The sequence below is a fragment of the Procambarus clarkii genome, chromosome 14 (genome assembly GCF_040958095.1).
Source record: "Procambarus clarkii isolate CNS0578487 chromosome 14, FALCON_Pclarkii_2.0, whole genome shotgun sequence".
NCBI classification, from domain to species: Eukaryota; Metazoa; Arthropoda; class Malacostraca; order Decapoda; family Cambaridae; genus Procambarus; species Procambarus clarkii.
This window is the reverse complement of record NC_091163.1, coordinates 40,794,634-40,812,247: the sequence shown is the minus strand read 5'-3', so window position 1 is coordinate 40,812,247 and position 17,614 is coordinate 40,794,634. Positions and strand designations below refer to the sequence as shown.

Below are 17,614 nucleotides of genomic sequence, written 5' to 3'. Positions count from 1 at the left end.
TTAACTGTTAAGAAAGTTTGATTTTGTAAATACATATATTGTAACTGGTACATGGGGATAGCTAGATATGTAATTGTTGGAGGGAGCAGGGTATCGAGTCCCGTAACTTGGGAATTCGGGAATTGCTGTGGGTTACATGGGGGACGGGAAGGTCAGTAGTTGGCCAAGCCTTAGGGGAGGATGGGAACTTGATGAACCTTATCGAACATTCTGCTCCCAACAATTGACAACAAGATGCTGCCTCCAACAAATTGCATAAAGTCGCTATCTGGTCAGTGAAACATTATCACGTTCTATATTTTAATAAATTCTTATGACACTGGTGTTTAGTTCTTAAGAATCTTGATCTGTTTATGAATGTATATTATTAAATTTAAAAATTTAGATGGAAATAAAACTCAGTTTTGGAGTGTTTTGATGTTACTATCCTATGGGTGTCACAAATGATAACTTCGCACATAATACAGGTCCTGTATTTACCCGTTCTCACCCGAGGGTGACCTGCGTTCACCTGGCTTACCTGTGTTCACCTGACTAGCATGTTCACTGGACTACCGTGTTCACACAGTATCAGACGTGACAGTCTGATACTGCCACGTGACGAACCAGGAGTTGGACCAGAGCTCCACCGACCATCATCATCTGGGGGAACAGGACTCTGGTGGCCGCTCTTGCCACAGTTTCATGGTTTATGTCTACCAGATGTAAACCTTGAAACTTCTGGTAGATATAAACCACATCTACCAGGGGTTTAAATTGGTAGATGAATAATCAGGGTTTGAAGCAGCAAGGAGACAACCGCAAGTTATCCGTACGACGAATACTTAATAAACATTTCAATTAAGTATCAATATATAATTATGTAGGCTTATTAAAAATGTTCCTAGGAGCATGTATTTATTAAATCACATCAAGTTTTTTTGGGGAGGGCAGGAAATTCTTAAACCATACTGTGTAAAATATTAAAACAAAATATACGATACATTTTTGCCATTACTATTAATTGAACTGAACATACAGGACAGTACTTCAGTTTTCATACAGCTGGAAAAATTGGGGGACCTTTGATAAGCCATTGGCTTCCTGCCCCCATCAAGGCCACTCGAAACTGAGGCCCTCAGGTAAATTCTGGTAAATATACATTATTGTGAGCACCTTATATACTTGGGAAGTGCTCCCTGGAATGTCTCGAGGAATACCTTACAATCTTAATATACAGAACATGAGAAACATAATGAGACTTGGATCGTAATGTGCACAGTGGAATACAGCTGCGTAAAACATCTCGACCACTCACGTTCCAGTATTTGCATCACATTACTGACCAATGTGCAAAACACATGGAAAAGTCCTGTAGAAAAGTTCCTGTTGTTGGGGACAGGAAGCCCGTAGTTATGCTTATCGAGGTCCCCCCCCTAGGACAATTTCTGACCTTCCCCAGGATGCAACTGTTGCATATCTCCTGGGTACCTATTTACTGCTAGGTAAATAGGTACGTATTTACCTATTTCACCTAATGCTTACTGAAGCATCAGGTGAAAGGAAACGTCCCCAATTATTTCTGTCCTGACTAGGGATTGAACCCGACTCCCTTGATGCGAGCCGAGGATGTAGACCACCGTGCTACAGAATCCCCTCACAAGTTCCTTCAAAATGTGATTGACAAAGGCTGTGGTGTTTTGTATTACAAGCTACAACCTAAATGATCAGATTATTGACAGGAGAGTATGGTACAGAACCCAGACGCAAAGGCCCTGGAAGCAGTCTTTACCGAGCAGAGGTATGATTTGCGTCAAATGGTACGACACGAATGAACAGCATCAGCAGACTTAACACTTTGGCATCATGATAATGTTCATGTTTACATATTGTTTCACTAAAACAATAAACACATAATTCGGGACATGATGTTAATGTCCCGCTAGCAATAAATTTTTGCTTATTCTCATTAGTACTGTATAAACACTGAGTGAAAGAGTTTAACATTGGGTTGTGCGCTCACAGACAATGCCTGGCCTACCTTGCGGTGGCCCGCCGGGCCAGGCAAAGTGTTAAAATGTGCTTCAACGAGATATTACACCAGGAAACAGCCTGGGCCTTAAACTGATTACAGTTTAGGTTATAAAAAAATTTCCATTTTAAAATCTGGTAACAATTCATACAATGGGCAATTTGCTTTGATCACAGGAAAAGCAGGGTTTTTATGTGTATAGCATAAATATACACATAAGTATATGTGTATATACTTGTTACATGGTTTCAAGTAGCAAACCTGACTTTCTACCTCTAAAATTTGGATTATTCAGATTTAGGGATAAGTCTTAAGTGCAAAAACTCAAAGATAATTATACTGTATGCACAAAATCGTTTCAGAGACAAACAAAGAATTAAGCTGGACTGTACAAGAAACATTATCTTAGCTTTGATGTTTAAAGCACAGCAGGCCAACTGTCTTCGTGTAACGGAAAATGTTACCGACATTCACTTTCAATTTACAATATCGAGTTATCCAAACTAAGATGGCAGGAAGGGACTTTCTCAGTATCTTCATAACCAAACTGAAACTCTTGAATTATTACTTGAATTCTCCACAATATTTTAATAGATTAACTTATCAAAACTACCAAAATAGACTCGACAGGTGTACAATCATTTTCACAGTCCATCAAAAGACAAACCGTCAATCTGAAATTTGAGTTATACATTAGTATAAATTCTAAACCAATAATGGTTTCACCTGCATTTCTTATTTCTCAATTGTCACAAGCACCTAAGAGGGTGGTTCCTGCTTCAGGAACAAGCGGTGTTTGTCACGGTCGTGAAACACTAAGCCATATCCTGCTGGTCTGCTCAAGGATATGCAGGTCACGTTTCAAGCGTATTGACACATCGCACGCTTTGTGACTAGTATATAGAGACAAGTGTACCAAGTACACCTTAAGAGTTGAATCGTGCTTATGGTACCTCCACTTCACCCCATTTATTCCACATGTTCCGCCGCGTCTTGCTATATTCTGTCCATAAAACCCTGTCAGACTCGGATACGACTTTTAGTACATTAAGAATCAACTTAATGTTAAATATCGTTAACACTGCTACAGTAGATAGTGCCAATCAACCCATAATTATAATAATTAAATTTACCAGTCAAACACTCAAATCAACTTGATTTCTTTATGACTTGATAACCATTTAATGACTTTTATAAGAACTTGAGGTATGTGCAAGAGATCAACCTGTAATGTTACATAGTTTGTTGTACATTAATACCACAATTATTATATTTAACATCTCTCTCTCTATCTATCTTTCTTATTTTCATGGCCGCTTCCCGACCTGCTGCTGGATTTCTCGTCATCCTCCTCCTCTTCGGTGATGTCCTCCAGCTCCTCTCTCTCTTCATAGAGCGGATTTTCCTCCACAATAACGGATTCGTTTGTAGCCTCTTTACCCGCAGCATCAATTTTGGTCTTCTCCCGTCTTCTAAATATGCTTTTGATTCTGTTTATTACACGACTGAAGGATGATTCTTTATTTTCTATTTTCTTTAATACCAACCTAAAATTAGAAAGAATTAAAGAGTATATGCATCATCAAAACCCAAATTCAAATTATTTCTCCGTCGAGAGATATCTGACACTTTTCACACAAACGGCTACAACTAAACTGTACTTGCATAACAAATGTACAACTATCTTTTTTTTTTTACATTTACTCTGACCACATCACAATACCTACTTGATAACATGGCAATGCTGCTGGGTGAAATGATACCTGGTTGATGGGGTTCTGGGATACAAATGGATACAATGCAGAGAAATCCAAGGTAATGAGAATGAGAGATGGAGCATGAACACCGACTGAACAGTCAAGAATACGAAAGGAAACAACTTCCTGAAATGCAACCCCCATAGACTAGCATCCAAGGCTTTCATAAATAGGATATCATCATGAGTACATGCAAACCTGGCAAATATAAGAGCAACATTAAGAAACCTAGGGAAGGAGTTCTTCATAACATTGTACATGATGTATGGATGTATGTGAGACCCTTTCTGGTGTAGGCCACCTGAGCATGCCACCTTCATTTAAAGATGCATAAAACCAAGCTAGAAAAAAGTCCAGAGGTACATGAGGAGGATCTTATATGAACAGCGATTATTGAGCTGCAAGGAGAGCTGAAGGGAACTGAACCTCACCATACTGTCTCCACTCGATCATCCGGACTATATGGGAAGGACCCCCAGCCGGATTATCACATTTTTCAGATAATGGTACTTTTTCACCTACGAGTCCAAAAGTGACAATTTCCAACTACTTTTATACCACAAAACAACATAATTTGAATTGCCTTGCCACATATAATTATTAAATATTCAACTAGAAAACTCAACTTACCTTGATGGTGTTCGTCTTCTTGATTGATGCCACACATCTTGAAGTTAAGAATTCTTAACAATTTACGTAACCTATGCTAACACAACACTAAAATTAACACTTAAAATTACTGTACAGTTCATTAAGCAAAGTTAGTTTTGACTGCCAGCTGCTGAAGCCTCACTGGTTGAAGGCATTTGGGTTGCCTGTGAGGCCTTGCTTGTTGAAGGCGCTTCCATGCACCTCACGTGTTGAAACGCTTGCATGCCCTCACTTGTTGAAGGCGCTTGGCTTGCCTGTGATGCCTCACTTGTTAAAGGCGCTTGCTTGCGCCTCACTTGTTGAAGGCGCTTGGCTTGCCTGTGAAGTCTCACTTGTTGAAGGCATTTGGCTTGCTTGTGACGCCTCGCTTGTTGAAGGCGCTTGCTTGCCTGTGGCGCCTCACTTGTTGAAGGCATTTGGCTGCCTGTGACGCCTCACTGGTTGAACAACACATAACTTGTCTTTAATTGCTAGGACAACCTTCTTCCTCTTAACACTTCCAGAACGATTGATGCTGCTACCAGACATAGTCTTGGCCAAAAATGTTCAAAGTTACTATAAAATAAAAAAGTTATTTAAAAAAATATTTCACTAATGGAGCAGCACTGTGAGGCCGCACTGGTTGAGGTGTATAACAGTAACTTGTCTTTAATTGTTAGGACAACTTTCTTCCTCTTAACACCTCCAGAACGATTGATGCTGCTACCAGACATAATCTTGGCCAAAAATGTTCAAAGTTACTATGAAAATAAAAAAGTTATTTAAAAAAATATTTCACTAATGGCGCAGCACTGTGTATAACACGAGGGACAGACGCACATGGGTTGACCAGTGTTGGACAGGTCCACTTGGGGTGGGGCAGCTATAGCACGTTACGTAGGCCGCCAGGAGGAAAATAAACTCACAATATTTTTGAAGGAAACTTCAGCCTGTGCACATTACTTTTAGGAAACTTATTTATTTGTTATTACATAATTACTAGTACTTATTTCAGTTATTTTTGGCTATGATTAAGTGTTCTAAAATTAATGGTAATTCCTGTACCCAGGTGGTCCCTTCCGACGCACCCCTCCCACCCTCCCAAAACCACCCACCCACCCCACCCCCTCCTCCACCATGCGTCTAGAGCCACAGAGGTGATTAATACGGTATGGCCGAATATTCATCCGGCCAAACCAGCTTTTATCCGGTTCCTGTGGCCATTTTGGCCGGATATTGTGATAACTTTATCCGATCACGATTTTGGCCGTATAAGGGCGTTTTCCGGATGTTTGAATCCCGGATAATCGCGGGGTTACAGTACTTGAAGGGAGAGTGTAACGAGAAGACATAATAGCAATATATCCAGTCCATCCTCCTCTTTTGGTACAACTTATAGTAACGATGAGGACCACAATATATATATATATACCGACGTACAACAAAATTAGAAAGTAGAAATCTGAACTATTGAGTTGGACAAATCGGAAAACTATTTTTTACTTGTGTTACTTCGACAAACTAAACCAACCAAAACTTAACCTCCCTAGGCCTAATACACGATATCTGAGGCCTAATATAGTACATGTGTGCTATACTAGGCCTAGGAATATTTAATTTTGTGTCTTAGCTTCATTTATTTTAAAAGAATTCCTTACTGGTCAGCATACTACTATCTAGAAGCTAAGTACGTATGAACTCGTGAGTACTGACGACTGTCACAATAGGTACTATCTAAACAGGAGGACGGGTTGATACATTTAAGATTCTCTGGGGAAATTGGACAATGCTGACAGAGGACACACACAGTATGAGGCAAGATAAAAACAAAGGAACATAAACAGCAACTTGAAGCATAAATGAGTAACAATGATGTTAGAAAGACTTTATTGACCATAAGGATTGTGAGCAAGTGTAATGGGTTAAACAAAGAGTGTGTAGAAGCTAATACAATTATATAATACGTTTGAAAAGTAGATACAAGAAACAAGAGGGTCAGGAGGACCAACAGCTGATGAGACCAGGCTCAGTAGGTAATGGTCAACCCTGAAAGTACATTTAGGCGAGTATACACACAAACACATGTCACATAGTCATATTTGCCAACACTGTACACTGCTGTACTTACTTTTTAGTGGTAATGTTATGAATTGGTCCAAACGCCAGAGCCACCACTGTACACGCGAGACAAATGACGTTGTATGGCATGGAGAAGTCTGGAGTGGGTAGACTCACCAGGAGAGTCTCCGTGTGTATCCGTATAAAACTGGCACTGTCTGACACCACCAGTCTAAAATAAAATATGCAAACCACAATCATTATACTGTAGTAGAAAATGGAAAATTAATTACAAATTTGCAGACGACGAGTCACAATAACGTGGCTAGAGATATGATCACCAAACCACACACCAGATGATGACAAGACGACGACATCCTTGGGCCGTCCTGGACCACTATCAAGTCGATTGTGACAATCGACTTGATAATGGTCCAGGAGAGACCGAAACGTCATCATCTCCATCTTCTGGTGTGTGGTCATCATAATTACCAATTTCATACTAGCCAGGAGGAAGTGAAGCAATTATCAGGCAAAAGCACTAAGCCATTATGACTATACTGTATAACACTTGGAAGGGATATGAGGATAAGGATTTAAGACAGGATGTAAGAAGGGAATAGCCTCCATCCACTTGGACGATCAAAGACTGAACGCTGACCTGCCAGAACTAAGACCGTCGCTCTACCATTCAGTCCAAGTGGTTGGACTAGCCAGGAGGAATAATTTCAAATATTAATAGAGATATCACAATACAAAAAGGCAAAAAGAGGTAAATCTTTGACAGTGACAAACATAAAGTACAAAAATAATAATTAAATATATAAAATCTTGTAGAACATAAAACAAGAGAATATATTTGGCATCTCTGATCTTTAAGTCAGTGGTGTATGTATGTATGTATGTATGTATGTATGTATGTATGTATGTATGTATGTATGTATGTATGTATGTATGTGTATATATATATATATATATATATATATATATATATATATATATATATATATATATATATATTTTATATATATTTTATATATATATATATATATATATATATATATGTCGTACCTAGTAGCCAGAACTCACTTCTCAGCCTACTATGCAAGGCCCGATTTGCCTAATAAGCCAAGTTTTCATGAATTAATGTTTTTTCGTCGACCTAACCTACCTAACCTAACCTAACCTAGCTTTTTTTGGCTACCTAACCTAACCTTACCTATATATATAGGTTAGGTTAGGTTAGGTAGGGTTGGTTAGGTTCGGTCATATATCTACGTTAATTTTAACTCCAATAAAAAAAAATTGACCTCATACATAGTGAAAAGGGTAGCTTTATCATTTCATAAGAAAAAAATTATAGTAAATATATTAATTCAGGAAAACTTGGCTTATTAGGCAAATCGGGCCTTGAATAGTAGGCTGAGAAGTGAGTTCTGGCTACTAGGTACGACATATATATATATATATATATATATATATATATATATATATATATGTCGTACCTAGTAGCCAGAACGCACTTTTTGGCCTACTATTCAAGGCCTAATTTGCCTAATAAGCCAAGTTTTCCTGAAATAATATATTTTCTCTAATTTTTTTCTTATGAATTGATAAAGCTACCCATTTCAATATGTATGAGGTCAATTTTTTTTTATTGGAGTTAAAATTAACGTAGATATATGACCGAACCTAACCAACCCTACCTAACCTAACCTAACCTATCTTTATAGGTTAGGTTAGGTTAGGTAGCCGAAAAAGGTAGGTTAGGTTAGGTTAGGTAGGTTAGGTAGTCGAAAAAACATTAATTCATGAAAACTTGGCTTATTAGGCAAATCGGGCCTTGCAAAGTAGGCTGAGAAGTGCGTTCTGGCTATTAGGTACGACATATATATATATATATATATATATATATATATATATATATATGCAAGAATCTGAAGTACTGTATATAGGTATACTTCAGATTTCAATCTATAGGTATCAATCATGATACATTGATTTCCCCTTCACTATGGAAAACCCCGCATTGAATGTAATAAAATGTTTTTTTTCTGTTAGAACCCCGGTGGCTCCTTCAAGTTGTCTGGCCAAGATGGCTCCCGTTACAAAGTCACATCATTCTTAGAAGTCCTGTATGACCTACTGGGGGACCAAGAGCCAGAGCCTTCACTCCCCCCCCCCATCCTTAACAGAGGTACAGGGAGCAGGGGATTTCTACCATCAACCACATTGAGAAAACTGCTAGAAAGTTAGCAAAGCAATGTGGACAACTGCAAGGTTCAAGGAAAAAGAATCACTGAAACAGCCAAATGATTCTGCAAATGATTCACTCAGGAACTAGCTTGAACCCCTTAGTTAAGACTGTTACCAATGGACGATGGCACCAACCCGACGGTTTGAGCTCCGGGCTCCAAACCGTCATTGCCTCATTCCGGAGCAGAGTTGCTATGCACCGACACCCCTGGTAGGCAACAGTGAAAGGAAATCAAGAACCCACTGAGGCCCTATCAGAATGAGTCTTTCATTACATTCAACACTTTTTTTTTTTTTTTTTTTTGAAGCTAACAATGGAGAAGAAAATCATAGAACACACCAGTGGAGGCAGAGAGCAAAAATGAATCAAGATGACGAGCCGGTGGGGCAGAAAACCTGCCCCATGGCAACACAAGGCTGACTGGGACTGCCAAGGCCCTGCTTGACCTCCAAAACTCCAGAGCCCAAAACACATTAGAAAACACAGTGAACTTGCAAACAACATGGGCCCGAGGGTACTCTGCAGGCTGACCAGACTTAAGGATGCTGAGGACAACCTGTGATAAATTAGCCTTTGAACAGGAAACCCAAAGAAACTGGGTCAACAAAGAGCACATCCACCAAGGCAGAGTGGGTAGTGCACAGATAGCGATGAACTGCCACTACCAGACACAACAAATGATGCACCTCAGGCTGACAAACCAAGCATCAACAACCAAAGGATCCCCCTCCCATTCCTCACCAGAAAAGGACAACCAAAGAACAGCATCCCATTCCTCACCAGAGAAGGAGAGGGCTGCAAACAAAGAAACTGCCCAACAATGCCAAAGGAATGAACCCACGCCACAGAGGAGAGCTCCCCCAACCTGACAACGGGAGATGAGAGCCGACCAAAACAGAGCCGTAAGAAACATGTCCTGGACTAAAGCAGCCACCACAAATTGAGGTAGGATAAAAATGCCAGCCCCCCTATTAAGCGACCAAGACACCTCAAGAGGATCACAAGCCAGCTGGAAGTGAAAGAAAGCACGAGACAACTGGTGAAGACAGGCACTCGGGGGAAGCATCGATGCCAGATGCCAACAAGAGTGGCACTGCCAAGGCCAAACAAGAAGAGGTAACTGTATACAGCATAAGATGTTGATTAACACCCAATGAAAACAAAAAGACAACAAAACCATCAGAAGAGACAAAGAAGAAACATGATAAATAAGAGACTAAGAGGCAAAAGGAGTGCTAAGGAACTTGATACTGTCACTGCGATGAAAGAGGTACAGGTACAGTGGAACCTCGGGTAACGAACGTCTCTCTTCACGAATTTTTCGGGTTACAAACTCAATTTCTTTGGAAAATTCGAATTGGGTTACGAAATTTGCCTTGTCTTGTGACTTTGTTGATACATATACTGGTTGACTGAGCGCGTGGTTCCTGGTGGCACGGGCGACCGCGCTTCAGTTTACGTACCAGTGCCTCCCGCTTAGTGATGCTTGAATTCTTTGTAAAGAATTTAATTGTTTTTCTGCTTTTTGGTTTTTGAACATAAAAGTATTGCAATTATTATATATCATGCTATGGGTCCCAAGAAACTGAGTGGAAAGGTTCAACCTAAGAAAATAGTTGAGTAGAGGCAGTAGAGGATGTCCCTTCCTCATTAAGAAAATGTGTGAAGAATGGGAAGAACTGCAAAGTTATGCTGAAAAGACTCACCCAGATAGAACTGTAGCCGGCTGTTGCATTGACCTTTTTAATGACAATGTAATGTCTTATTACAGACAAGTGTTAAAATGTAGGGAAAAACATGTCTATACAGATTCTTAGTAAGACAAGCAAGCCGAGACCCACAACCAGGTCCTAGTGGTACTTCTGCAAAACATAGCGGAAAGAGTACCCCAGAGAAGTCCTTACTGCCTGATGTTATAATGGACGGGGACTTCCCTTCCAAACACTAACACCCCACCCCCCCTCCCCCGCTCCTCACCGTCTTCCATACGCCAACAAGAGTCATCAATAAAGGCAAGCAGCTATAACTTGTACATACTATACTATAGTACAAATTAGTTGTGTATACAGTGGCACCTCGATTAACGCATGGCTCTATCTACGAGCATTTCAAGTAACAAGCCACTCTCAGAACATTTGTCTCTACTAACGAGCTTTTCCTCAATTAATGAGCATTTCCGCTGGTTCTTGGACACCTTATACAACAGTTTTGTTGTTGTTTCACAAGACGAGTTTTCCACATGACGAGCTCGGTGCCGGAACGGATTAAACTCGTTAATCGAGGTGCCACTGTATTATGTATGAAATGTATTTTGAAGTTAATATTTTTGGGAGTGTGGAACAGATGAATTCAATTTACATTATTTCTTATGGGAAAACTTGTTTCCGGTTGCAAATTTTCGGCTCACAACCCATCTCTGGGAACGGATTAAATTTGAAAACCAAGGTATCACTGTACTTAGGACACCAAGAACTCAGCCACCTATGCACCAAAACAAAGGTGCCACAAAAATATTAGAAAGTTTTCTTTTGTAAACTGAGTGGTAGACGGTTGGAACAAGTTAGGTGAGAAGGTGGTAGAGGCCAAGACCGTCAGTAGTTTCAAAGTGTTATATGACAAAGAGTGCTGGGAAGACGGGACACCACGAGCATAGCTCTCATCTTGTAACTACACTTAGGTAATTACACACACACAAATGGTGGTAAACACATGTCAGAACAGAAATGTGTAGAACAGCAGAGTGTATCTAATTAGAAAGGTGTGTCACCAGGCCGACACGTTGAAAGGGGCGTGCCACTTCAGAAATCTCTCTCACTTTGAAATGGGAAGCGAGTACTCAAGGTGAGAAATCACAAGTGATTTAAATACTATTAGCATTGTGGTAAAAGCCCTCGATTTGAAGATTCTCTTAAGTCATCCTATCATTTTCTGGCAAACACTATATTCGCTTTGTTATACTCACTAAACATTAGGTCGTCTGACATTATTCCCAGATCCTTCACTCATCATTTACCTTCTATGGGGAGATTTGATTGTGTTTTATCATGTATTTAGTTGAAGTTCTTCATATTAACCAATCCTAGGGCCATCAGATTTACTCTACATTATATATATTTTCTCAATGTGATCATGACTCTACTTACTTTTCCTTTAGCGTAGAACCAGTCAGATTGTTGACCGAGACATTGAGCGGAGTGGGGAGAACTGTAGAAATGGTTGCTGATGGAATATAGAAGCCGTGATTTGCATCTGGGGGATATTCCAGCCACTTAAGCAGAGCCCTTGTGAACTCTAGACTAAGCTCTATAGTCGACTTGGCAGGAATCTCCACAACTGCCTCGTAGAGCCATCCCTGCTCTCGGTCTCGAGCAGTCACCAGTTTTGAAACGTACACTGTCAACATATTCAACATGAGTATCGTATTATATATGGAATGTATTATAAGTCTCCCCATCACAGAGGGCAATATATACAAAAAACACGCTGCAACTGCCAAGCTAACATTTCGAGATCACTACCGTACTTATTAAATACAGTACAGTACAATAATAATTGTTATGAAATATATAACCTCATTTTGAACCATAAAATTTTTCAAGGGATATGTGTATGACTCACACCTTTAAAAATAATAAATGAATAAATCATACAAGAAGGGTGTATAGTCCGTACACACAAAAACCTCCCTGAGTAAATTTAAGTAAAAATCTCATTGGTCAGAAAGATATGAAACCACATTTCATAATGAATGATTCATTTGTACAACAGGCAATTTTTTGTTTCTAGGAATAATGTCTCCATAATAAGACTACAAACGCGTTCAAAACAAACATTCAGGACCTACAAGATTTCATCTGCCCGTGCGTGTGAGAAGTGTGGAGAAAGAGACGCAGATACCACGGAAGAACCTCAAGGTACACCACGGATAACGTAGTGGCGGCGGTGTTGGTAAATTTCACTGTAATACTACCACTCTCTTGCCCATAACCTAATTAAAAAAAAAAAAAAAAAGTGATGATTCAAGTTTGTGCATGCAGAGATGATATTATGAATGCTCATTATTATGTGTCCAAGAGAAAGTATTGAGGCAGTACAATGGGATCCAACCTGCGTCCCTCAACGCCTCCGGTACACACACACTACAAGCTGGACCATGATAACCAGTGAATAGTGCATGTCCATGAGGAGTTAAAGAATGTACATTCACTTCCATTATACAGCTTACAAATTTTCTCAAAGATATATCAGACCCATTACACACTGAAATCACACTAACGTGATACATCAAATGAACAAATCCACAAGGGCCGTGACAAGGATTCGAACCTGCGTCCGGGAGCATCCCAGACACTGCCCTAATCGACTGAGCTACGACAGGGTTAAAAGGGTTGAAACCGAAGTTCTACTGAACTTACTGGATCCAGTAGCCTCTCCGAGGCTACGTAGATCCAGTCGTAGCTCAGTCGATTAAGGTAGTGTCTGGGATGCTCCCGGACGCAAGTTCGAATCCTCGTCACGGCTCTTGTGGATTTGTTTATATCAGATCCTGCAAGAATTTCATTGTGCAGCACATTCAATGTTATTCACTTGCAAACATTAATGCTCATTTATATTTACTTCAATTTAACTTGACTTGTCTTTTTATACCATCATATCTTCACATATTGTATAATACTTTAAAACAATAAAGCATGCGTGGTCTTACCAGTGATATATCGAGAAACGTGTAGGTGAGGAGAGGGAATGATACCGTATATATGACGAGATTTGTAAGTAGCCTCTATGTTGAATGCATCTCCTGTCAGTGAAGCTTGTACATCATAGACAGCAAGCTGACGAAGGCTAGTTTCGCTGCCACTTTCATCAATGCTGTCTGGCTCAGGATTCAACGTAAATTTCTTCATATCCTAATTAGTAACAAGGTATTAAAAGAAGTTTAAATCTTGTTATCACTACTTTAACATCCTCTTTACTCTTATTTAATATACAGAATCAACATCATTTACTAAGGAATGAATGTTAAATAATGGAGATGTAATGTAGTGAATGACTGATGGGTTATGCAGACCATGAGTCACAACAACGTGGCTGAAGATGTGATGGCCACACAACACACCAGAAGATGAAGAGACCATGATGTTTTGATCCGTCCTGGACCACAATCGACTTGATAATGGTCCAGGACAGACCAAAACGTTGTCTCTTCATCTTCTGGTGTGTGCTTTGGTCATCATTGATGGGTTACTATACAGACTGAAGCAGAGGCTGTGGTGCAGTGGTAACACACTCACTTTGTAGCCAACATTGGCCAGGTTCCCATTCTGGCAGGGAAAAACTGCTACTTATAATTGTGCTATTTTCCCAAATCATCATTAACAACAATGTCAGTGGGCTGTCAGGGGAAAGTGCCAAGCCATTATGACTATATAGCACTTGGAAAGGGTTAGGATAAGGATATGGGATGGGACGGGAGGAGGGGGGAAGGAGTGGTGCCCAACCACTTGGACAGTCGGGGATTGAACAACGACCTGCATGAAGCGAGACTGTCCCCCTATCATCCAGCCTAAGTGGTTGGGCAGAGCTGTCGGGGGATAGATATTTTACATACTATCAGGGATGACCTACTACAATTTGCCTAAAACTACACATAGTACACTGTATGTTTCTGTAACCATAAGAATTTAGTGCCTGCCGCTGCTTATGTCTGGCTTACATTAGAAAATAAGTAGGTGACAGTCATTGAAAACAAACTTACAACATTGTCAGTAACATCTACATATATCTTGGACATTGATGCCAAAGGACAAGTATATATCAACTGAGTTGAGAAGAGCTGCTGCAGACTCCAGTCTTGGTGTCCACTGGGCGATATAATTGGACCTTGCACCAACGACAATGCTTGCGTTAGTTCTAGGTGAGCAGTAGAACAACTCGCGTCCTAAAATAATAGTTATGATTACCAAAAACATCACCAGGTTTCCTAAAATAATACAATAAAATTTCATATTAGACAAGATCATGTTGACATTAATACTGTATGTTAATAACATTTATTGATCAAAATATTGCTTATCACATAATAAATTATTTGTGTCAAATAACACTTCCATATACATTGCTGGTAGGTTCAACAGAGCTCACAACCCACCCAACATTCTATATAACCAACATGAATTGGCTTTAAATTCATTATATATTTATTTTATGGTATATATAAACAATTTTATCTCTGGCATATTCTCTTTGCATTGACCTGTCAAAGCAATCACTTATCACCATTTACTGTACCAACTGTCAATTTCCTTCACTGCTTAACATATACACAACCTCAAAATGTAAAGGAACGGGCAACCACACAAAGTATAAGGAACGTAAAAGTATTCTGCCATTTAAAGATATTAAAATACTATAATTTAATGAAGACAATGAGCAGTACTGTGCTCCAGGTGGCACTACCAACCAGGCATTAGGATAGTGCAGATGACGGTACGCACCTGACACGAAGGTCTCAGATGAAGAGAGAGCGCGTGATAGTGCGCCGTGTACACAGGGACCGGGTGAAGGAGCATCGACAGACCACTCTGTAAGCACCACCACAATCCATTAATCTAACTGCAAATATGCTTAAGCACAGATATCTACACTTACCATTTTTCTGACTTATAAGGCATACCTATTTTATAAGGATGATCTTGAGCATGTAAATACAATACAATATATTATATTATATTATATTATATTATATTATATTATATATTATATATATTATATATATATATATATATATATATATATATATATATATATATATATATATATATATATATATATATATATATATATATATATATATATATATTTTTTGGTAGAAGTCTTTCTTGTAGACATATATTATTAAATATGACCGAAAAAGTAAGATTAATAATTCTAACACGAATTTTCTCGATCTTTCTTATGTTTCTTTTCACTGTTGAGGGTAATTGAAAGATCAATTCTCCAAAATTTATTTTTATTTCTAGTCTGACACGACACTTGAACGCGTTTCGTAATAACTTATTACATTTTCAAAGACTTTTAGTTTACACACACACAACTATAACCTGCAAACACTAAACAGAGTTCTTACTATGCTATGATTTAAACAGCTTTCATTTTTCATTTTATACCCGCATTTTGGGTGAGGTGATATGTTACAACAGTTTTGGATGAGGTGAACAAAACTTTCAACACAGGATAGAACATGAAACAATGGGTATTGAAGGCAACCTGGTTGATACCTGGTTGATGGGGTTCTGGGAGTTCTTCTACTCCCCAAGCCCGGCCCGAGGCTAGGCTCGACTTGTGAGAGTTTGGTCCACCAGGCTGTTGCTTGGAGCGGCCCGCAGGGCCACGTACCCACCACAGCCCGGCTGATCCGGAACTTCTCTTAGAAAACCGTCCAGTTTTCTCTTGAAGATGTCCACGGTTGTTCCGGCAATATTTCTTATGCTCGCTGGGAGGACGTTGAACAACCGCGGACCCCTGATGTTTATACAGTGCTCTCTGATTGTGCCTATGGCACCTCTGCTCTTCACTGGTTCAATCTTGCATTTTCTTCCATATCGTTCACTCCAGTACGTTGTTATTTTACTGTGTAGATTTGGGACCTGAAGAATTGGACGTAATTGCAGAGAGCCTATTGGCCCATATTTCTTGATGCTTCTATATTGGAGCGGAGTCTTGAAGTGGGTAGATAATAGTTGTGTATTAATTGGCTGTTGATTGGTGTTGACTTCTTGATGTGTAGTGCCTCGCAGATGTCAAGTCGCCTGCTATCGCTGTATCTATCGATGATTTCTGTGTTGTTTGCTAAGATTTCTCTGGTGATGGTTTGGTTGTGGGAAGAGATTATATGTTCCTTAATGGAGCCCTGTTGCTTATGCATCGTTAATTGCCTGGAAAGAGATGCTGTTGTCTTGCCAATATACTGAGTTTTTGAGGCTTACAGTCCCCAAGAGGGCATTTGAAGGCATAGACGACGTTGGTCTCTTTTAAAGCGTTCTGCTTTGTGTCTGGAGAGTTTCTCATGAGTAGGCTGGCCGTTTTTTTGGTTTTATAGCAAATCGTCAGTTGTATCTTCTGATTTTTGTCTGTAGGGATAATGTTTCCATTAACAATATCTTTCAGGACCCTTTCCTCCGTTTTATGAACTGTGGAAAAGAAGTTCCTGTAAAATAGTCTAATAGGGGGTATAGGTGTTGTGTTAGTTGTCTCTTCAGAGGTTGCATGGCGTTTCACTTTCCTTCTTATGATGTCTTCAACGAAACCATTGGAGAAGCCGTTGTTGACTAGGACCTGCCTTACCCTACAGAGTTCTTCGTCAACTTGCTTCCATCCTGAGCTGTGGCTGAGAGCACGGTCGACATAAGCGTTAACAACACTCCTCTTGTACCTGTCTGGGCAGTCACTGTTGGCATTTAGGCACATTCCTATGTTTGTTTCCTTAGTGTAGACTGCAGTGTGGAAACCTCCGCTCCTTTCCATGACTGTTACATCTAGAAAGGGCAGCTTCCCATCCTTCTCCATCTCGTAAGTGAAACGCAACACAGAATTCTGCTCAAATGCCTCCTTCAGCTCCTGCAGATGTCTGACATCAGGTACCTGTGTAAAAATGTCGTCAACATACCTGCAGTATATGGCCGGTTCCAAGTTCATGCCGACTAAGACTTTTTGCTCGATGGTACCCATGTAGAAGTTCGCAAACAGGACACCTAGGGGAGAACCCATGGCGACCCCATCTACTTGCTTATACATGTGCCCATCCGGGCTCAAGAAGGGTGCCTCTTTAGTACAAGCTTGGAGTAGTTTCCTTAGAATGTTTTCTGGTATGTCAAGAGGAGTACAGGCCAGATCACGATACAC

The 17,614-nt window shown here is 39.8% G+C and overlaps 1 protein-coding gene across 1 annotated transcript in view; it reads right to left on the bottom strand.

Moving 5' to 3' along the window:
* PIG-T (phosphatidylinositol glycan anchor biosynthesis class T) overlaps window positions 1–17,614 on the bottom strand; it is a 28,811-nt gene that overhangs the window by 224 nt on the left and 10,973 nt on the right. The window contains exons 5-11 of the mRNA XM_045762923.2: window positions 15,208–15,294; window positions 14,469–14,651; window positions 13,419–13,620; window positions 12,558–12,701; window positions 11,857–12,106; window positions 6,527–6,688; window positions 1–3,558 (exon numbers count right to left, since the gene is read on the bottom strand). The exon at window positions 1–3,558 is cut by the window's left edge and continues 224 nt beyond it. Of these exons, the coding sequence (XP_045618879.2) occupies window positions 3,300–3,558; window positions 6,527–6,688; window positions 11,857–12,106; window positions 12,558–12,701; window positions 13,419–13,620; window positions 14,469–14,651; window positions 15,208–15,294 (1,287 nt within the window). The 3' untranslated portion in view covers window positions 1–3,299. The remainder of the gene's footprint in view (window positions 3,559–6,526; window positions 6,689–11,856; window positions 12,107–12,557; window positions 12,702–13,418; window positions 13,621–14,468; window positions 14,652–15,207; window positions 15,295–17,614) is intronic.